Raw genomic sequence first — 22,894 nt, 5'->3', positions numbered from 1 at the left:
TGTAAACGTGCGAAAGGATGGTACTCCCACATGTGGTGGGAATGCCCTGAGGTTACAAAATTATGGAAAATTATACTAAGAGTGATAAATGAGCTTTTTAAGGTAAAGCTGAATATAGATTTTGATCTGATGACAATGAGCACTCTAGGTAATGAGACAATAGAGAAAAAAACCAAGACTTATTGAAAGCAATGATATTAGCCAGCAAAGCAGTGACAGCATTAGGGTGGAAAGATAAAAGTAAATGGACAGAAAGAGCTTGGCATAATTATCTGTTTGATTTTGTCCAGTCAGATATAATGACTACAATGGCCCAGGATCTACCATGGGAAGACAGAACATCGAGGATCAAGGAAAAATGGTCTCTCTACCTGAACTGGATAAAAGAAGAACAGAAAGAAGACGTTCAGTGGAAGCTACAGGCCCTGTGTCCCTGGCTGAAAGTTAAAGACTAGACTGAGGGGGGAGGGAATAGGGAGAAAATGTTAAAATTACCAAAAAAGGAACAATGGAAATACGATATTGTATACTTTAAATAGCAAATAAAAATAACTATTAAAAAAAAGATGAGGCTGTTAAAGTGCTGCACTCAATATGCCAGGAAATTTGGAAAACACAACAGTGGCCACAGGATTGGAAAAGGTCAGTTTACATTCCAATCCCAAAGAAGGGCAATGCCAAGGAATGTTCAAACTATCTGACAATTGCACTCATTTCACACACTAGCAAGGTCATGCTTAAGATCCTACAAGCTAAGCTTCAGCAGTACATGGATAGAGAACTGCCAGAAGTACAAGCTGGGTTTCGAAGAGGTAGAGGAACTGGAGATCAAATTGCCAACATTCGCTGGATTATGGAGAAAGCAAGGGAATACCAGAAAACCATCTACTTCTGCTTCATTGACTACGCTAAAGCCTTTGATTGTGTGGATCACAACAAACTATGGAAAGTCCTTAAAGAGATGGGAATACCAGACCACCTCACATGTCTCTTGAGAAACCTGTATAAGGGTCAAGAAGCGACAGTCAGAACCAGATATGGAACAACTGATTTGGTTTAGCATAGGAAAAGGAGAACGACAAGAATGTATATTGTCATCTTGCTCATTTAATTTATATGCAGAGTACATCATACAAAATGCCGGCCTGGATGAATCACAAGCCGGAATTAAGATTGCTGGGAAAAAGAACAACAACTTCAAATACGCAGACGATACCACTCTAATGGCAGAAAGTGAAGAGGACCTCAAGAGCCTATTGCTAAGGGTGAAAGAGGAGAGTGCAAAAGTTGGCTTGAAACTCAACATCAAAACCCCCCCGAAGAACATGACATCCGGCCCCATCACTCCTTGGCAAATAGAAGGGAAAGTCATGGAAGCACAGACTTCACGTTCCTGGGATCCAAGATCACTGCAGATGGTGACTGCAGCCATGAAATTAAAAGATGCCTGCTCCTTGGGAGGAAAGCGATGGCAAACCTAGACAGCATAATAAAATGTAGAGACATCACCTTGCCAACAAAAGTCCATATGGTCAAAGCAATGGTATTCCCAGTAGTCATGTATGGCTGCAAGAGTTGGACTATAAGGAAGGCCGAGCACCGAAGAATAGATTCTTTTGAATTATGGTGTTGGAGAAGACTCTTGAGAGTCCCTTGGACTGCAAGGAGATCGAATGAGTCAATCCTAAAAGAAATTAACCCTGACTCTTCCCTGGAAGGCCAGATACTGAAGCTGAAATACTTTGGCCACCAAATGAGAAGGGAGCACTCATTGGAGAAGGCCCTGATGCTGGGAAAGACTGAAGGAAAAAGAAGAAGGGGACAGCAAAGGATGTAAACAGTGTTATCGATATAATGAACATGAAATTAAGCAAACTCTGAAGCACAACAGAAGACAGGAGGGCCTGGCGTGATGTGGTCCATGGGGTCACGAAGAGTCAGACTCGACTGTGCGACTGAACAACAAGGAAACGGGAACATGGTATATAAGGAGTTTGAAATTGTTTACTAAAGTTGTTGTAGTAAAATGATTGTGTGTACTGATACTGAAAATAAAATTAAAAGACTACATAATCTGGACCTTGAGCACTTGAAGGAATGGCTACTCCCATATATCTCACCTCATGCTGTAAGCTGTTCTAAGGGTGACCTCCTACAACTGTCCCTGGCATTTGAAGCATCGTAGGTGACTGTTAAGAGTTACAGCCAGCCTTTTCAGGGATGTGGCACTCAGTAACATGATGAATCTAAGCCAATTTGGTGACCTCTGACTGAGACTGTTGGCTTTGATAATTCTCACCTTGTGAAGAATACAGTGAGCTGAGTTATTGTTATTTTCATTCTTTGATGACACCAAGGAGCCTTTTTGTTTTGACTTGCAGGTCTCCATTGAGAACTATGGCTAGAAGGGTCTGCTTGTTAGGAAATGTCATTGGAAAGGGTTCTTAAATGAAGATTGTATAGGAAGTGGGATCTGAATAGGGAGAGCCCTATTGGAGGGAAAACAGATAATGAAAAGGAGGTTCTTGGCTACTGCACTCTTTTCTTTGTATATAGATCACATGAAGCTGCCTTCTACTGAATCAGACCCTTGGTCCATCAAGGTCAGTATTGTCTACTCAGACCAGCAGTGGTCCTCCAGGGTCTCAGGCTGAGGTCTTTCACATCACCTCTTACCTGATCCTGTTAATTGGAGATGCCGGGGGTTGAACTTGGGACCTTCTGCATGCCAAGCAGATACTCTGCCAGTGAGCCACAACCCATCCCCTCCCATTCTTGTAATCCAGTATTTTAAACATAGGCACCCAAACTTTTTATGTCAGAAGTTAGAACAAACATTCTTACAGGAATGGTTTCTCTTGCTAGCAGTTTATGCAGGAATTGTCAAGATAGCTGAGCCTCCCCCATCCAAGAAAGTTGCTTCTAGCAACACTGCCTCCCAGGAGACAGATGAAGATGGGTAGCTATTTAAGTTTGTCTGTAGCAGTACTCTTTTCTACTGCCTCTCAGGAAGAGAAACAGGCAACAACACTTTGCCAAACACCTAGTTTACTTGGCCTCCTTTGTGCTGGCATTCTGGAAATGAAATAACCCAGGTTCAGATCCCCATTCTGCAAGGAAGCTCACTGGGAGACTTTGGGCTCATTACTCTCTCTCAGCATATCATACAAGGTTTTATGAGGGTAAAGTGTAGGAGGGAAGACCAATGAATGCCACTCTGAGGAATTTGGAGGAGGACCAAAAACAAATCCCCCAACCCTAAATGAATAATACCAGATGGGTAGCAGAGTTAGTCCATAGCAGCAAAATAAAACAGGAGTCCCCTAGCACTTTAAAGCTTATGCTGGAATAAATCTTGTTACAGTATTTATTCCATCATAAGCTTTAAAGCATGATTGTTTTCAGGCAGGTATATTTAAATATAAGCTGCAGACATTTCAGTTCTATCCCAACTATGTTGTCAATGATGGATTTGTTTTTTGTTTTTTAAAAAAATTGTACTACTTTTAAATATGTTGGTATTGTTGTAAGCTCCTTGGCCAGTTATACGAATCAGTAGTCCATACATTTTATAAAGGAAAATAAAACTTTAAAAGCTTTTGAAAAGAGAAAATGTGCACAAATTTGGGTAGCGTGGGGTAGCTGGTCAACAACATGAACCCACTATGGAGATCTTTCTTTGTGCTCATTCCATTATAATTTCAACTGTTCGTACAAAAAAACCCAAAACCTATCTAGCACCCTGACAAAGGATTGGGGCTTGTATGCCAAGAAAATCCAATATACCTCATCACAGAAGAAGCAAAATGTTTGCAGAAACAACTGCTCAGTATACATAAACGTATACGTTTACATAAGTTTAATAAAATATAAGAATCAATCATTATTATTCCGCACCCAACAGATTGTTGCAAGGTTTTTTTTTAACAGACAGTGACCAGTGACATTTTAACACTCCCGCGGCCACCACCGGTTTTGGAAATGTGTTTCTTTTCATCACAGCGAGCCGGCGAAACCGTTATCTGGATATGCTCCGTTCGTCTTCAGTAGACATTGCAACAACACCCGTCGTTTGGAAATTCCTGGGGAGCCCGATTTTATCCATGTTTACTCAGAAGTAAGACGACGTGGACTGCACAGCCCGATCTTAGGCATGTTTGATCGCAAGGAAGGCTCACTTAGTCAGTGAACTTACTTTCAGAGAAGCGTACAAGGAATCGCAGCTTTAATGATCCCGGAATACACTGCCTAGGAACATCTCGACTCGGATTTCGCGCCCGCGGAGAGGTTCCGAGACAGGAGTCCTTCTATTTCCTTTTCCTTTTTCTACTGCTCTTGAAGCCTCTCCATCCGCGTCCTCCACCAGGGCTTGTCTCTCCAGGAACTGAAGAAGCGGTTTATGCCAGCACGTGTGGCTTTGCTGCTGGACCCCTGGGAGGCAAACGGGTAAGAGGGCCGGAGGAAAGTGTGTGGGGCTAGAAACAGGCGTCCGTTGCGGCTGTCAAAATTAGTACAGGTTTGAAGCCTCGTATGCCTTTAAGCCTGCAATGTTCAACATCTTTCCTAGGGCTCAAAGCTCTCTTTTAACTCGATGGGAAAGCCTGTTTAGGACTGTACCGCGCGTGTTGCTTAGAAGGTGATAGTTGCGCGGGGAGGAAGGGGGGGGGGGTAAGGCTGCAGTGTGGTGGAAGAAGCTGCAGTTGCAGGATTTTTTCTTTGCACTCAGCATTTAAATGCACCAAAGAGTCTGTCTTGTAGCTCTGTTTCCTTGGGTATATCCCGCGTTTCAAGGTGTAGGAGCCGTCTGCAGGCCTCGTTTTTTGCTTTGGTTTGGTTCCAGTCTTTTCCTGCCTCGGGTTACTGGAGGGCGAGGACCCGCGGGTGTGTGCGCGCGCGCTTGTTTTTTTCCCATTGAGAAGGTAGGAAGAGCTGCGTATAGCAGCTATGCAGAGCTTTTAGAGGGACCGCCTGAAAAACCGCAGGCAACTTGGAACAGGGCACTCTGCCCTCGGGTAACAATTGGGACGATGCGATGTTATATAACGGAGCTGCACTTAAGGCCCTAAGAAACGCGTACTAATAAAAGGTGTAACTTCACTATCGAAGTTTTTGGTCTGGCATGACCAGAATATTCTGAGATCTGTTCCGAGCACTATTGCAGTTAGCCAAACCCTACTTGGAATGATCTCTGAAGATGCAAAGTGCGAAAGATCCTGCCGTGGGCTAGTTATCACTTTGTGGCGTTCTCTGAAGATGCAAAGTGTGAAAGATCCGGCCGTGGGCTAGTTATCACTTTGGGTATCTGATTCCACCCACCCCCGCTTTAAGTAAGTGTCAGTCTGATAGCAGCAGCCTGCTTATCTAGGGTAAATGTAAAACTATGGAAACTTGGGAAATGGGTGGGAAGTTATTGAATGTTTCTGAGAAAAGACAGAAATTAGGTTAACAAGGTCCTGCCTAATGAGTCAGCCTGTTGGTCTATCAGGGTAAGTATTGTCTGCTCTGGTGGGCAACAGCTTGCCAAAGTCTTACCTAGAGATCTTCCACATCACCTGTTCTCTGATTCTTTTATGATGGAGATGCCAGTGTCTGAACCTGGGACCTTTGGCCACTTTCAGGGCCTTGATATGGCATGTTGCATGATCAGATGAGGCAATGGCATTGGATTCCAGGTTCTCAGTTTGTGGGCTTCCCTCTGCTTGCCGTGCTTTATAACTTCATGCTGACCACAGCAGGGTTCTGCTGGTTGATCCTGATTTTGCTTCTTCATAACACTTGCTATGCTGACCTCCCTGGCAAAATCTGTTTTCAGTGTGAATGTGCGTTAGTGTCTTCTATTACTCGTAGCGGTACAATGAATTAGCTGAAAACAGAGGAGCTGAAAAAGGTTCAAGAGAAATAAGATATCAGATGCCGCTCCCAGCACTGTCACTCCTACAGCAATGTCAAGTGATTTCTCCACAATGGACTGCAGTTTTATAATTGCGTTTGCATTTATTCTTTTGTTGCAGTGTCCAATTTCGTTTGTAATTATGGAGCAGAACACCTCTCGGTTTCAGTCTGAACTTGATTTCTGCCCTGAGTGTGGCACAGTCCTGCCTTTGCCTGGGGTCCAAGATACGGTGACGTGCCTCTGTTGTTCCTTCTCCATTGACATAAAGGGTGAGTGCGTTAGGATTTTTCCAGACTATTTGGTTGAGATCCTAGGCAGACGGGGACTACAGTCAGGGCACCACTTCCTTCTGCCCACTTCAGCTCCTCCCACCATTAAATGTTTGTAACCAATGGGGTAGTCCCTGGATTGTTTCAGACATAGACCAAGTCTTGGGCATGGTTATTTATTTTATATATTGATATCCCCACTTTTCTCCCTGTGGGGACCCAGGGTGACTTAACAGCAGTTTTTTCTCCTCCCTCCATTTTATTCTCACAACAACAATCCTGTTGGATAGATTGGGCTGAGAGAGATCAACTAGCCCAAGTTCACCCAGTAGCCTTCCGTGGCAGAGTGAGGATCTGAACAAGATCTTACTCTGAAATCCTATACCACAGTGGCGCAGGGGCATTATTCTGCTGAGGAAGCTCTAGGAAGCATGGAATGTTGAGAGCAGTTTAGCATCCAATAAGGGTATGGGGAGGGGGGAGGGAATAGAGAGAGATAAAGAAGTTGGCCTGCCCAAGTCCACGAGAGCTGGAGGACAAGATCAGGTGAAATTGCAGTGCTCTGTTCCCCTCCATTTTCGTTCAGGTCCCAACTTGCAAAGAACATTTAGTGGAGGAGCAGGACTTAGGTGCCTGAATGTATGGGTCCTGTTCTTTATTAGCTTTAATGTTTTGTTGTTGGACAGAATTTGAAGGGAGAGAGATCCACACATCCATCACATTCAGTACAATAGATGCCACATCTGAGAGGAAAATAGATGAGGCAAAAGAGATCAAAGGACCCTTGGTGAGTACTGGGGGAAGTTAAAAGGAGTGACCATCTTGCTGTGGTGTCATCTAATTTAGGTCTTTTCCCCTTTCCCTGCCTATAGACTTAACCTGTAGTTGCTGAGTACTGTGGCATAAGGTAGTATCTTATACTGAAAGGTGAATCTGTTTGGGCTGTAGATGCAAGTTTTAAAAATAGAGATTTGAGATATTCACAATCCAATTCATGGAGTTAGGATTCTGCATGTGACTCTTGGGTCCACTTCTCCACTTGCACCTGCTGATGTGACCTTGGGTCAGTCACAAGCTCTGGCACAGCTGTTCTTGAAAAAAGAGCAGTTTCTGTCAGAGTTCTCTCAGCCCCACCTACCTCACAGGGTGTCTGTTGTGGGGAGGGGAAGGGAAAGGAGTTTGTAAGCCGCTCTGAGACACCTTTGGGTAGTGAAGGGTGGGGTATAAATCCAGTCTCCTCCTCCTCCTCCTCTTCCTAGAACAATCCTGCTTGATCAGACCAGCGATCTATCTACTCCAGCATCCTGTCTCACACAGTGGCCAACCAGTTCTGCAGGAGGGCCAAGAACAGGGCATGGAGGTCGAGGCCTTCCCCTGATGTTGCCTCCCAACACTGGGGTTCAGAGGTTTAGTGCCTCCGAATGTAGAGATTCCTTTTAGTCACCATGGCTAGTAGGCACTGGTAGGCCTATCCTCCATGAATCTATCCAATCCCCTTTTAAAGCTGTCTGTGCCTGTGGCCATCACTACATCCACTGGCAGTGAATTCAGTATTTTAATCACTGTCTGTGTAAAGAAATATTTCCTTTTGCCCATTCTGAATCTGTTGCCCATCAGCTTCATTGGAGGCCCTTGAGTTCTAGTATTTTTGGGAGAGGGAAAAATTCTCTTTGTCCACTCTCTCTCCACCCCATACATAATTTTATAAACCTCTATCATGTTCCCCCTGAGCTGTCTCTTTTTTAAACTGAAAAGTCCCAGATTCTTCAGCCTTTCGTCATAGGAAGGTGATTTTTGTTTGTTTGTTCCCAAAGGCAGGATTTGGTTCTTGAACTTTGAGGGTTCCAAACTTGTAGAATCCTAAGTATATACATATTCAGTGGAGGCAGAGTTTGTTAGAATCTGTTTTGGCACTGTTTTCCTCATGGGGAGAAGCAAAACCCCAAGGGTAGAAATTATTGTCAGAGCTCACAAGAGACTTATGGCAGCATGTGGCAAAATGAAATCTTATCTATTCTTTAGTTTTGAGCTGGTCTTTAACCATAATAAATCATTCATCTATCTATCTATCCCATGTTTATTCCATCCTTCAAGGGGTTTATGAGTTTCATATTTATTCTCACAAAACCCCCATGAGGTAAGAGAGGCTGAGAGAATGACTGGCCTAAGATTTATGGGCTGTCGGCAGCAAAAACTGAACTGGGAACATGTACCTCCACCAAGCCACAAAACTGGGTTATCATGGCTTGATTCCTCTGCATTTTTAGCACTGTACCTAGAAAGTGGAGGGGGAGAATGGCACAGCTTTTGTGTTGCCTGGCAACCACACCCTCAGGTGTTCTTAGACTTCCTGAGGCTTCCTGCCACTCGAAAGAGCTTTAACTCCACTGTTGCCTAGCAACTACCAGCACAGAAAATTGGAGCCCCACCATGGTGCCTTCATTTTGTTCTGTGACCTAGCATTGTTACTATCAACCCAGAATGCCAACATTAGGCTCTGTCACTTTATTAGATCCTTTTAAGGTCCCCACAGCACCACCTTTTACATTCCACACAGATCACTCTCAGAGCCAGAAGCTGTAAACGGGAGCTGGCACTCCTACTCGCAAGGAGGTTGAGTGTTGATAGGGCCATTGAAGTCATCCCGTGTGCTCGTGGCAGATTTGCAGTAAAGTCCATGTCCTTTGCATTGCCGAGATGAGGACGGTGATGGTACCAAGAAGTGGGCTTTGGTACTAGGTCCTCCCCTCCCCCTGCTGTGTTTCCCTACCTGCAAAACACAGTTGCACTGGTGGTGGTGGTGGTGGTGATCAGGAAGAGAAACTAGGCAACCAGATGTATTGGTGTGAAATTAACTTCTTCCTGAAAAACTGTGGGTGCTGCTCGCAGGTCTCTCCTCAGATGAGTTAGATTCTCAACTCATTTGGGTCTGCAGGAGGCCTGCCCCATCCCTGTAGACAAGTGGAATTGCTGCTAGAAATGGAAACCCCCCCCCCCCCCGTTTCTAATTTGGCTCAGCAGCTGGGCAATCTCATCATCATTGGCGGGACAGAGCCAACACTTGCTTTCCACTTTCATTGTATCCAGATGCCACAATAAACTTAAGACGGAATCTCCCAGCCCCCCCCCCCTTACAGTGCTCTTAACTGCTCCAGCCTCGGTGCCCAAACTCAACCATCTTTTCCTCTCCCCCACCCCCGTACTGGAAGTCCTGCCCCTCCAGTCTTCCCTGCAGCTGGGCAATCTACTACACCAGCATTTGTTTCAAGTCACTGTAGGGCTGCAGAAAAGGGATTCCCCTTTGTTTAACTTTGCCCTTTTCAGCTTGACAGGAACTGTCCCCAGTGTGGGCATGAAGGCATGGTGTACCACACCCGGCAGATGAGGTCAGCAGACGAAGGACAGACGGTCTTCTACACCTGCCCCCGTTGCAAGTAAGGAAATGCCCCAACTAACAGTTGCTCCATACGTTGCTACTCTAACATCCTGTTCACCTTGGTTTTCTCTGCTGAATTGTTACCTTTATGTGCAACTGAAATCCTGGCCATTAAGGAACGTGCACTGCTCTTCTCTCCCTTTTTTGTCCTCTTTTAAGTGGGATGTGCCCAGTGGCTCCTGAGGTTCAGCCCAGGCAGGGAGAAAGTGAGGCTGCGTAGCTGTGTCTTGAAACGGGAACAGGTTCGGGGGAAGCTTTGCTTTCTTCTGCCTTTCTTGCTGTACTGACTCTCATGCCTGATTCCAGAATGAAAGCCCACTCCTCTCCTCTCCTGTGCCTTTAGCAAGCTGCCACTGTGCAGAGCACCACTGTGGGAAAGGGGAAATCAACTTCCAGCCAGGACTTTGCCAAGTCGTCCCCCCCCCCCGAGACCTGAAAATGGTCCCTTTTTCTCCAAACACAATCCTGCAGATTTTACAGGTTTGACAACAAATACAGTAAGTGTACTTCCACAGTGAACTCACTGCTGAAGGGTTTTATATCTGTACTTTGCCTTGGTTACACTTCATCTTCCCATGTTTGTTTAAGAAGTTTGAAGCTGAATCTGTGCATTCAAATGTTTTAAGCAACTGCAGGAGCAGGAAGAAATCCAACTGTTTTTGTACTTCCTGTCCCCTTCCACTTCTGAAAAATGCAGTCACTGTCAGAATTTCATGAGAGAAAAGTAAGATTCTGGCTCTTATCCAGAGTTCCATGTGGGTGCACACATCTCTGTCACAGCCAGACAGGTTTCTTTTCTGATACTGTTTGTCAAGAGATAATCAGCAATATTATTAAGGCTAGGAAATATTAAGCCTCTGGAAACGGTCATTAATTGTCTGGTCTTCTGTGTCCCACCTGTTTTCTTAATAGATTCCATGGGCTTGATATCTACCATTAGCACATTCCATGACTGGCACAATTTATTGTTTTTTGTTGGTTTTTAATTATTACTATTTTTAACTTCCAGATTTCAGGAGAAGGAAGATTCTTGATCGGACAGCATCAATGTTCATTTGGGCAAATCTGAACAAGCTCTCCCTTCTTGATTTAGAATCTCTCCAGACTATGCAGCACTTATGGGTGCTGTGGGAACATCCTCTTGCATCAGCTAGATGATTCATGAATGGTGATTTTTGTCCCGCAGCAGGCCAGACTGGTGGCCCAGCATAGAAGGGCTGAGAAGGGAACTGCATGGTAAAAGTCTTACAAGGAGTCCGAATTCTTCCTTTCCCCAGTTCCTTTCCTCTGGTCTTTGCATACGAACAGATGGGATTTCCCAGTGCAGAAGACTAGAACTTCTGTCTAACGACAACACCCTACTTGAGCCAAACCAAAAGCTGAGCACCAAGAACGTGTGCTGCTCTTGCAGATCCTACCATTACTGCTACTACCACTGTGGTAACCAATCTCATGGTATCTTTTGTGTTATTTCCTGCCTTCACTGATGGAAACTTCTGACACACTTGTGCAAGCGTGCATGTTGGTGGTCATCCTGTAACCTGATCCATTCTGGTTTGAGGCTTGTTCCAAGAAGGTAGTAGAACCACACAGCTGCTTGCATAGCAGCCACTCACACATTCCCCTTTTTTAGCCGTTATCCTGCCGCAAGGTGAAGATTAATTCACACTCCTCCATCCACTGTTCCCCTGTGGGGCTGTAGTTGCAGTTCAGCCAGGGAGGAAGGGCTCACTGGTAGCCTTTATGGGCCAACCTTGGTTCTCTGGAAATAGGCCTTGATGCGCAGAGGATTACAAAGAGCTGTTTGCAGTGACCTGCAGTAACCATGGTTCTGTAGTGACATGTACCCTCCAACTGCAGTCAGTTGTGTTTCCCAAGGTATATGTGTCTCTTCCATTTTTATCTTCACAGAAACATTAGGAGGTGGGCTAAGTTGAGAGCGATTGTGATTAAGCTGATTTCAAAGGTCTAAATTAAACACAAAGAATGAGAGATTGGTGACTAACACTGATCTTTTAGCCTTACTCTAAAATTGGGCAGTTTCAAATTGTAGAAATGATGCGGCAGATTCCCAGTGCCAGCTGCTATTTTCCATGCAGACAACCTAGTCAAATTCACCGTATTTAAAAGTGATAAAAATCTTAGGTGATGCATTTCAGAAATGTCAGCTCCCATGTTTAGAGTGCAGCCTAAGCACAGCTACACAGAAACCTACTCTGGTCTATTCAGCAGGGCTTACTCTCCAGAAAGTATTTTTGGGATTCTATGAAGAAGGAAGGATTTGAAACCTGTGGGACTGGCCTTTTGATTTGTTAAAAAGGTTTGGCTACTTGATCAAATTACTGACAAGTGTTTGTAAAGAAATAACTTTATTAGTCTAACAAAATGTAAATTACAAAAACAAACTAGGTAACTCTTTTTATGAAATAATTCATTTTTTTAAAATGTAATTGATTATTTAATGTCTTTGGTTTTTATCCTGGCATATATGTGAGGGGGGTCTGCATGATGGAGATAGGGCTACTCCTTCCACTTTTGCCCCCGATGACCATTTACATTCCTGTGGTGCCTGCACTTACAACAGTTGGACAGTAGGAGAAGCTGTGCTGCTTGGTTTGCTGCTACCAAGCTAAGTGGCATGTGCCAAGTGGTGCTGACAAATGTCACAAAAGAAACTGCCACTTAATACTGTTATGTTCTTGGCTTCACATAATATTTAACCACTTTTGACTGGTATGCCAATAACTTAAAAAGTTATCCTTCAAGCTGTCATCAAGATAGAAATGTAAGGACAAATACTAATATTCTACATGATTGCCAGCCTCCAGGTGGGGATTGGAGTTCTGGTATTATAGCTGATCTCCAGGTGACAGAGCAGTTTCCCTGGAGAAAATAGCAGATTTGGAGGGTGGAATCTATGGCATTGCATCCTTCTAAGCTTCTTCCTCAGGCTCCACCTTCAAATTTCCAGGAATTTCTCAACCCACAGTTGGTCACCCCAACATGATTTCACTCTGGCAGTTGAGCTACTGAAGAAGCAACTACCTCTCCCACCCCCGCCAAGTTCACCACGACCACCTTCGTGGCACCCCCCCCCCCCCCAAAAAAAGTTATGTGTAAAAAAAAGTTGGCAATGGAATCTGTACTTTTTTTCAAAGCATTTCTCTGCTTCAACCAGCTCTAGCTGTACCATGCATCATTTGTACCTGATAAAGATTTAGAATATTTGCATTGTTCTGCGGGCCGGTGAGAACCTCTTATACCTCTACATACTTCTGTGTGTCTGTCTGTCATCGCGCAGTAAAGGACTACTTTCCCTCCCATAGTTGAACTTGGAGAACTATTCCAAAACGGGCAGCTTCTTGCGCAAACGTCTTTCCGCGTACGGCAGAAATGACTGGGATCCAGGCGGGGGACACTTTAATGTGAGGGACACGCACCGGAAATAGGAATAAACGGCACCGGAAGTAGGCTTGAGTAGAGCATTGCACAGGCAGGGGAAGAAGCAGGAAGGGAGGCGACGGTAGGTGCGGCTGAAGGGCTTCCGATAAGATTCCCTGAGGCCGGGGCGGACTTGGATGAGCTCCGTGTCGGAGCTCTCCGAATAGCCCTCCCTCCTGCCACCGGCGCCACGGCGAGCGGGGCCTCGAACATGGCAGAGTCAACAGCCAGCGTGGGAGCCACAGCGACTGTCACCGAGACCGAGGTGATCGAGCCGGTGAGATATTGGTTGGGGGGGGGGGGCGCCGCGAAGGTGTTCGTGGTGAACTTGGTGGGGGGGAGGGGTACGGGGATCGCCATGGCAACCGGGAGGATGCAGGAGCCATGGCAACGCCGGTGGCTGCGGACCGATCTGCCACGGTTGTCGAGGCAACCTCGGAGTGTTTCGGAGGACCTCGGAAAGGACCCTGTGCTGCCATAGCGACCACTCCGGTCACCGTTTTTGGCTACGGGGTGGTGATGGACCCGTTCACTTGCAGCTGCCGTTTGCTTGCCACCAACTCTCTCATTCTGGACGCTTCTGATGCGTTTAATGTGCGCAGTTTTTATGTTATTGGTCCCAGGGTATGATCTGAAAGCACGTGATGCAGCCACCTCGCTGATGCTAGGCAGGTATGGGTCTGGTCGCCTACAGGACAGGAGATCTTTTAGTCATCCAGTCTTTATGTTGGCTGCCTTGAATTTTGTGGTGGGGAGGAGGAGAAATCTCATTTCCCCACCATCTCAGGATGGTATGTGTGGGGTCTCCAGATGCTGGCCAGCCCCATTTATTCCTGCTTCACCATGAGTGTTTTCAGAGCTTGCTTGCTTTTTTCTCCAAAACAACACTAACTAATAAGTAAGTTGGCTCGGCTGGAAAGATGGCTGCAGAGTTTAGGTGTGGTGCTGTGGCTAGAATGTCAGATGATCTGGGAGACCCAGGTTTGAATCTTCCCTCTACCGTGGAATCTTATTGGGTGACCATGGACCAGTCACTCTATCTCAGCCTAACCCACCTCACAGGGCGGCTGTTGTGAGGATGCAGTGGAGGAAGAGAGAACAGTGTTATAAGCTGGTTTGGGTTCTGTTGGGGAGAAAACCAGGATAAATATCTAAATGAATACAATTAAGAAGTGGAGCATCTAGGAGTCCGGTGAATTTCAAAGTGAAGGGGAAGAGTCATACATGTCACAAGCTACTAGGAGAGGTTTAGGTTGGTGGATCTGGTCAATGGCCCATTTACTGCATGTCAAGGAGGCCAGCCTCAGGATTTTGACAAGGTTCTGTAAATATAGAAATGTCTGAGGCAAGTACAAATTGCTGGAATATTAGAGCACCATATAAGTGCAAGAGGCAGGAGAGCAGCATCACTGCGATCCATCCAGCTACCTCAGCCAGATGGTAATCAAATCTGCTGTCAATGTCAGCCAATTTTTCCCATGGCATCTTGAAAGTTGTGGCAGTAGCAGACCTGAAAGTCTGTTAGGGAAGGCGGTGACTTTGTATTCATTCTGGCAAGACAGGAGCATCTTGGTAATTGTAACAATGATAGTAGGGTGTGTACCATGTTTAAATGACAGACTAGGGCCAGTGGGTACGCCTGAAGTCACCACAGCAGCCAGTGGGCTTCAGCCATGTGGGAGAACCCTTAGTTTGATGCGTGTAAGAGAGCTGAATGATCCTATTATAAGAAAGAAAGGTATTTCTTGCTTGACAAAAACCATGGCAAACCAGGAGAGGTGTTGGAGACGAAGTAAGCTAGGATGCAGAAGCCACTGAATCTGCAGGCGGTGGGAGCCAATCTCTGCAGAGATTATGGAGAATAAAACATTCAAAAAGGTGTCAGCTTTAAAGCATGGAAACTGGAACTGAAGTGGGAGTGGATCTAGAAACTCATTGATCTCCCACAGGAATCCTGTAGCACTTGGGTGACTTGAACAGGGGGACTTCCCACTGTATATTCCATGAGAGAGAACCACAGATCGTTGTGGTCTTCCTCCCTGCTGTTTTTAGTATTGTGAACTTTTCATAACCTTTTGTCAAGAGTTTTCTGAATGTATGCATCGTACAGAAATATACACGCCCAATAAAGTGGTAAGTCCTCTATGATCCCATCAGTAGCCTGTGGAGTTCCCTTGCTGAAGCAGTAGCTGTACCTGTTTTCTTGATCGAGCCCTACCCATCCTGTACTGGAGTTTCACAGTGCCACACAGCAGGGTGGGACTACAAAAGTAATACCCATTTTAGCCTAGCTCCTCCCAGCTTTTTAGTCAGAAAAGTCAGTAACATTGCATCCTGCTTGGCCTAAAGATGCTATTGCATGGGTGACACTTAACCAGAAAAGCAGGAGGAGCTGTCTCTGTTAGGGTGGTCTTTTAATTAACAAACGTCCTGATTTGCAGGTATCCTTTTTCGAGTTGCTAGATTTTATTTAGGTGTAGAATGATGGCTTTTTTTAAGGGAACAGGCTGTGGCTCGGTGATAGAGCATTTGCTTTTCTATGCAGAAGACCTCATGCTCAGTCCCGGGCATCTTCCACTAAAATATATTTGTGGAAATGCCCTTCTCTGTCTGAGACCCAGGAAAGCCACTGCTAGTTTGAACAGACAGCTCTGAGTTAGGTGAGCCAGTTCTCTGACTCAATGTAAGACTGCTTCTGACTGTATAAGGCATGCTGGCAGTTCCTTAGAAGTTACCAAGGTTGAGAAGATAGATTCAGGTGGGGAGCCATGTTGGTCTGAAGCAGCAGAAGAAAGTTTGAGTCCAGTGGCATCTTTAAGGCCAACAAAGTTTAATTCTTGGTGTAAGCTTTTGTGTGCTGAGGAAGTGTGCTTGCACACAAAAGCTTATACCATGAATAAAACTTTGTTGGTCTTAAAAGTACCACTGGACTCAAACTTTGTTTAAGGCTGAAAAGATCAGTGATGGCAGAGAACGTTTCCTGAAAGATAGCCTGCCCACCACTGACAATGCTTTTCCCCATTTAGTTTTGGATACTTTCTGAGGCGAGGAGGCAAGACTCAGGGCAGGCCTTGAACGTGCTCCCAGAATCCTCTGCAGTGCACGTGGGTTCTGTGGCTATTGTGCAGAGTCTCTCAGCGGACGAGCTAGTATAGAAAAGATTCAATCTCTAATGTTTATGAGAGAGGAGCATATCCTTTTTGTTTGTACCACGACTGAAAACTCTCCTCTTTATCCATCTGACTCTGTCCTCAACCTTGCAGGAGAATCGCAGTCTTACCATCAAGCTGAGGAAACGAAAGCCGGCCAAGAAGGTGGAGTGGTCAAGTGACACGGTGGACAATGAGCATTTGGGACGCCGATCTTCCAAATGTAAGCAGCACGCTCATGTGTGCCCCGTTATGTAAGCCTCCATCTTCTGTGTTGAACGGTTAAATGACCCACAGGCATGTGTTACATACACCTTTTGATCCCAGTGGTTAACAGCTCACTCTACCCAGGTTCCTTCTGACACTCTGGGTGGGAAAGTGCACATTTACTGAATCCAAAGGAATTGTGGCGACTGGATAATGTCGCTATCTGGATCGGTTTTAAATTATAAATGTACTGATTATATCTTAAAATGTCTTTCACACTGGTTGTAAATCGCCCAGAACCTGCTTGCGGGGTGGGTGATTCATAAATTTAATGAAATAATAAATAAATAATAGGAGCATAGGAAAGCTAGATTTTATATCACATGAGGACCAGTTGTGGAGGTCCAAGGTTCGTCACTTGTTGGTTTGGCGAATAGAGATGACTGGACTTAGGATAGCTGACGAAAAGTGGGATTTCTGGAGTGTATTTCTCAGCTGTTATGTAGAAGCAGCGTCTACTTCATTGGAAGGCCATGGATTGACTCCAAGCCCTCGGGCTATTTTATGCCACCCCCAGCAGCTCTCCTGTCAGTTCTGTTTTTCTCCCAGGCTCATAAACTTGGATGAAGTTTAAGAAACATTTTAGTCCTTGGAGCGAGAGAAACAAAGCCCCTTTGGGAATAAACAGTCATGTTCTTATTTATCCACTCAGTCAAGAAATATGAAATGGTTAACAAATTCTGTGACGTGCATAAATCATGAATGGTGACGTCAAGGCTAATCCAGGAATTTCCCCATAATTCTTGTAAGTTTAAGAAACATTTTAGTCCTTGGAGTTAGAGAAACAAAGCCCCTTTGGGAATAAACAGTCATGTTCTTATTTATCCACTCAGTCAAGAAATATGAATGGTTAACAAATTCTGTGATGTGCATAAATCAAGAATGGTGACGTCAAGGCTAATCCAGGAAATTCCCCATAATTCTTGAAAATAAACTTTTAAAGCTGAGGTCAGTAGTCCTTGGGTTAGATCCAGATAGATTTTTTTTGTCCAATGTTGTGCAATTCTCCTCCTTATTGCAGCCTCTGACCAAAGTGGCTTTTGTCCATGCAGGTCCCATGATCTCCAGCATAGCCTTTTTAGTGGTCAAAGGGGACTCCCTCCTCCCATTTTCACCAGTGGAAGCTTTGTTTGGATCCAGCCCATTCTCTACAGTGCTAACCTACATAATAGAAAACTGGGGATAATCCTTTTACTAATTTTTGAGAACAAAATACAAACGCCGAGTGTGATGTAGTAGTCAGAGTATCAGACTAGGTTCCGGGAGACCCAGGTTTTAATCCCCACTCCACCACAAAAGCTTGCTGGGTGACCTCAGGGACAGGTTTGTTGTGAGGATGAAATGGAGGAGCGGGGAATAATGTAATCCTGTTTGTGTCCCCACTGGGTAGAAAGACAGAGTAGAAATGAAATAGAATACATTTTTTAAAAAGAGTTGGATCGTTCTTGCTCATTGGAGCAGTCAGACTAGGAGATTTACAGCAGCAATGTTTAATACGCTCAGAAGAGAACATAGAGCAAAAAGTCAATAAAATATATATCGATATTCCTTCGGGATATGACCCATTTTTAAATCCTGTTCATTGTGTGTATGGGGGTACCTTCTCCATCCTGACTTGCATCATAAACCAATATCTAATTAACTAAGACATATCACTTATTAGAATGCAATGTTGGTACCTTCTATAACTCTCTGGAAGCTTACAGTCCAAATTGGATAATGTCCAGTCATTTGTGTCACCTCATTTCAGTAAGTTAGCTAGCTTCACTCCCTTTCATTTCATGAATCAAATACATGATGAACAATACTATCATGGGTTGGAAAGTCCCTCTTATCCAGTTCAAGAGCTTCTGATCTTCATACTTGGGAGACAATTCAACCACCTCTTGGCAGTTTCCTCTATTTGTTGTACAGCCCCGCCTCAGTCAAGAGGCTATTGTTTGACTCGTATTGGTTCTGGACTATTTAGAACAGACTGTTCCATGGATCAGCATGAACTGTTGTTCTTCCCCAACTGTGTCAGAGGTGGAGAAGGCAAAATGACAGACAAAAAGCAATCTCCTTCAAACAAAGGCCCAGTATATTTTAAGGCCATTTTATCTATCTATCTGTAATGATTTCATGTTTTGGTGTGTGTGTTTCTTTAAATGTTTAGTGTGACTGCAGTAATGTAAGGAGAGTGATAGAGGGAGATAAGTGTGATGTGATTGGCTGATGGTGTGAGAGTCTGTATGACAGAGGAAGCAGTTGGAGTTTAGCCTGTATGGCTATATGAGCAAAAGAGTTTAGCCTGTGTGGCTGTATGAGCAAGAGAGAAACAAGCCTGTCAGAGTTGAGTTTTGGTGTATGAGAGACTGCGTGTGACGCCAAGCCTTGTCAGTTATATTTTGTTTCTTCAACAACAGTTCAAAAATACCCAGAAACCCATTCTTTTATAAATAAATCATTATTTGTTTAAACTTATCCCAGCAATCAGAACAGTCCTTCCTCAGGGCCACATAGTCCTCTGAAGTGCCCAGACACTGGGTCATTCTACCAAAATAGAGAGATTTGGAATTTTTAATTCCTGGTGGCAACAGAAAATCTACCAAGTTCATGTACACAGAGTGTGTTTTAAAGGAGAAACAGTCTCCCCAATAAGCAGGACCTCACAATCTTTCTGTCTAAATGGCCTTAAAAATGTGAACGTGTGTGTGTCTTAAAAGCAGGGGCTTTTATAGATGCAGTATCTCCACCAAATCTTCATCAACATATGGTTTAATTTGTAAAGAAAACAGTTTCCAAACTGCAGGAAATATTTCACACATTGTTAGGTACAAATTAAACTCGTATGTGACATATGAATTTACATTTAATGATGTGCCGGAACAAATGTGCCACAGCTGGGAAGCACTTGCTGCTGGATGGCATTGGCTTTATTATGGCACCCGTCAATGCATAAAGGCGTCAGCATTTTTTGGCAACATACACTTCTGGCTCTCAGACTACTGTATAGATGATGGAGGGGTCTCCATAAGCACAGAAGTTGCTCGTCCCTGCTCTGGTGTGTCAGATTAGAGAGTGGGGGTTGGGAAGGAAGGTAGCTGTGAGTTGAGATTCCTGGTTTTTGCTTCTAGAGTTTTGCGGATTTCTACAGATCAGGAAAAAAAAGAATCTCTGATGGGAATTTAGACATGGTATGTGGGAAGCTCCTCCCTTCCTCATTCTCATAGTTCCCAGCATCATGCCAGACCGAAGCTGAAGGCTCCCTAGAAAGAAAAAGCCTCCTGTCTCTCCCGTGCTATAACTTACCTGCATAAAAACCCAAGGGCAGAGCCTGGGATGGAGCTGAGATCCTTTGTAGAGAGAAAAGATTGCTTAGGCCCTTCTCAGTCTGTTTCCTGCTGGTAACTGGCATCTGTTCAAGGTATCTTGGGCACTCAGCAATTCTGGCTAAAAGCTAGAAGAGAGCACATCAAACGATAGTTGTAATGGGATAGGGAGGGGGAGAGAGTGGCTGTTTGAGCTTTAGCTGAATTGATGGAAGAAGGGAATGGTGGCAAGAGGCACGGCGGGGGGGGGGTGTCAGGAAAGAAAGGGTAACGCCTAGTGTACTTGAGAGTAGGTCAAAGCCTAAAGATCGGTGTTAGCATTAGATGCAGGGAGTGTGCGTTGAAGGGAGATAAATTAGGGGGGGGATCTGTGGGACTTGAAAGCAGGAGGAGAGGGGCCAGAGGACAGGGAGATTAAGGATGGCAGGGGTGGGAGAAGTGAGACAGTGATTTTGTGGCATGGATGGGGCTTGATAAGTAAACCCAGAGGGAGATGGCAGTGAAGGAATGGGAGGGGGCAGGCTTGAGTGAAGAGAGTTGGGGAGCACCTAAAACGGCCTTCCTGGATCTGACCAGATGCATTCCCATCTGCACCAGAAGCCAGGCAGGAAGGAGGGAGAGAGGGCAAACAGGTGTGGGAGTCATTTATCGAGTGGGTGTCCTTTGTCACATTCATGTTTTCCTTCAAGATCTTGTCCTTGGACATTGTCAGGGTTCTGGTTGAGGATTCAGCAATAGGTTGCCTTATCTGAGGTATGTTGGCACCCACTAAGGAATCTGTTCCAAGACCCCCCCCCCAGTGGGGGTCTTATACATACGCTTATACATAGACTCACATTTTCAACGGTTGCTCGCCCGCGTCTATTTTCACTTGATCACCAAGCGCTTGATCCGGCATGCTGATCTAGTTCCTGTGTGGGATGCTCCACGGCGGGACCGTCGGGGCTTGGAGCAGCCTCCCCTTGCCGGCTTTTCTCGCCGGGGGGCCCCCCCTTGGCGGGCTTTTCCCGCCGGGGGGGGGCTCTCTAGCGCCCCATGGCTGGGAGCTCTTCTCACGGGCTCCTGGGGTGGCACAGACAATCGCGCCCCCTCCCAGCCATGGGCGCTGGCAGGCTTCTCCTGGATCGTAGGGAGAAGTCGACTGCCATGGCGATCGCCGAAACCGGAAGTCAGAGAGCTGAGTTTTCAATGAAACTTTCAGAGTTTTCCTCTGAGGCATTGGTGTGGTTTCTGCCCCACCTCCTTCTGATTTATTTTTAAAAAATCTTCACCAAGGTATGGCAGGTTTGAAGGAGGGGTGAAAGGGTCAACCACAAGGGAAGAATCAGGTCAAAAGGACAACAGAAGGCAAGCAGCAGTTGAAAAGCAATGAAAGCCCTGCATGCTCTTCTCGTGAAAATTAGGTATCCTAGTGCAGAAATGCACCTTGGATTTAACAGCTTTACATATCTACAACAGGGACTCCTTATCTTTAAAAGCACGTTCACTCATCTAAATGAGAAGATATTTCATTGGGTGGGTGTTCTAGTACTTCCCAAAAAAGGGCTTGGGAAAAAATGTCCTCCCCATTTTTCCCCTGTTCCTGTTTTTTCCTGGGCATTCCCATGTCTAGATGAACGTGAAGGAAAGGGAGGAGATCAAAGAATGTAAAGCATCTTTGCTATTGCCTAATGGCAACATGATGTGGTGATGGGGCCATAACACGGTGCTGCTCCTGAATGCCAGACCTCGTACACTGCAGAAGATGTGGAGTCTCGTGCCAAACTTGGGTGTATTTGCAGAGCTGACATCATACAGGGAGAGATGTTCTAGAGGGAAAGGCCCACATTTCCCTCTCTTTCTCCCAGAGTGAGGGGAGTCCCATACAAGAGAGGGATACAGGGCTGATGTTCCCCCAGGGATGTGAATGGTTGGCAGATGGTGTGTTCTGAGTTTCTCTCTTTGTCTCTCTTCTCCCTCCCGGTTTACCTTCCTTCGCTGCTTCGTGTTAACCTCTCATCCTGCAATTGCTCTTCCCTCTCCCATGTTTCTGATTTTCTTTTCATCCCACCACTTGTTAAAAACATGCCGACCTCACCCCACCCTTCATCCCTCTGCATCCCTCTGTTCTTCCCTCTCTCCCGCCTTCTCTTCTTCTTTCTTTTCCCTCCCCTCGGTGTCCCCCGCTGTGGCTCTGCCTCCCACTTCTCCCTCCCTGCCGTTCTCTCCCCACCCCTCCGCAGGCTGCTGCATCTATGAGAAGCCGCGGGCTTTTGGCGAGAGCTCGACGGAGAGCGAAGACGAGGACGACGAAGGCTGCGGCAACGCTCACTGTATCCGGGGCCACAAGAAAGGGCAGCGGGGAAAAACGCAGGATAAAGCAGGAGACGCCGGTCCTTCGAAGGGCGGCCCCCAGAAGTCAGAGCCGCCCGACCAAAACCACGCCGGGGCCATGCAGCACTGAGCCCCACCCTGCCACGGCGGGGAGGAGAGCCCCAACTCCGACCCTGACCAGGGACTGATACTGCCCTCTGGGGCAAAAAGGGGGGGGGAGGGAGGGAGGGGGAGGGCAAGGCAGGGCACGTGCATCCAGCCCCCTGCCCATCTGTCCTGTGCCGGTGCTCACGCCACGCCAACTCGGGGAGGGGGAGGGGGGGCACGTGCATTCTGCTCCTTGTCTGTCTCGTGCCAGTGCTGCTGCTGTTGTTGTCTTCTCTGTGGCTGGTGAGTCCGTCTGGTGCTGCCTGTCCCGCCCCACGTGGAATGTATTGACAGAGCCATCCGGGTTCCTTGCCTGAATTTTTTTTTTTGGTCTGCTTCTCAATTAAATACTTGTCTCAGTGATGAACCAGACGGGAAATGGGCGCTGCTTCGGGAAGGGCGGTGACGGAGCCCCCTTTTTGCCAGCGTAGGTGGCACCTTTCCCTTCTTGCCAGTCCCTGTCTCGGAGCCCGTTCCTCCATGCCTCCCGTTTCTGCCAACACACCTCTGCAACACCCAGCTCCCTTCGTGCCTCTCTGTCCTTCCATACACTGCCTTGGCTTCCTCCCTCTCTCCCCCTCTCTCTCTCCCCCCCCCTCTCTCCGTGCCTCAGCTGTGAAGACCTCTCTGGGTACCAGCCCCACTGCCTCCCCCTGTGTACCTTCACT

The 22,894-nt window shown here is 46.0% G+C and overlaps 2 protein-coding genes across 3 annotated transcripts; both read left to right on the top strand.

Moving 5' to 3' along the window:
- Positions 1-4,407: 4,407 nt before the first annotated feature.
- Positions 4,408-11,878, top strand: ZNRD1 (zinc ribbon domain containing 1). Its single transcript, XM_015414035.1, has 5 exons — positions 4,408-4,446; positions 6,012-6,162; positions 6,849-6,949; positions 9,487-9,596; positions 10,608-11,878. The coding sequence occupies exons 2-5, from the start codon at positions 6,033-6,035 to the stop codon at positions 10,630-10,632; spliced, it is 366 nt and encodes a 121-aa protein (XP_015269521.1). The 5' UTR covers positions 4,408-4,446; positions 6,012-6,032; the 3' UTR covers positions 10,633-11,878.
- Positions 11,879-13,071: 1,193 nt separating this feature from the next.
- Positions 13,072-22,888, top strand: PPP1R11 (protein phosphatase 1 regulatory inhibitor subunit 11). 2 transcript variants are annotated; one of them, XM_015414034.1, is made up of 3 exons: positions 13,072-13,304; positions 16,303-16,411; positions 21,989-22,888. In XM_015414034.1, the coding sequence occupies exons 1-3, from the start codon at positions 13,251-13,253 to the stop codon at positions 22,207-22,209; spliced, it is 384 nt and encodes a 127-aa protein (XP_015269520.1). In that variant the 5' UTR covers positions 13,072-13,250; the 3' UTR covers positions 22,210-22,888. The 2 variants fall into 2 exon arrangements, with proteins under 2 accessions (XP_015269520.1, XP_015269519.1); XM_015414033.1 differs by having other exon boundaries at positions 13,072-13,316.
- Positions 22,889-22,894: the final 6 nt, after the last annotated feature.

The sequence above is a fragment of the Gekko japonicus genome, unplaced genomic scaffold (assembly GCF_001447785.1).
Source record: "Gekko japonicus isolate JY-2015 unplaced genomic scaffold, Gekko_japonicus_V1.1 scaffold2821, whole genome shotgun sequence".
In the NCBI taxonomy this organism is placed as follows: domain Eukaryota; kingdom Metazoa; phylum Chordata; class Lepidosauria; order Squamata; family Gekkonidae; genus Gekko; species Gekko japonicus.
This window is presented reverse-complemented; position numbering and strand designations above follow the sequence as displayed.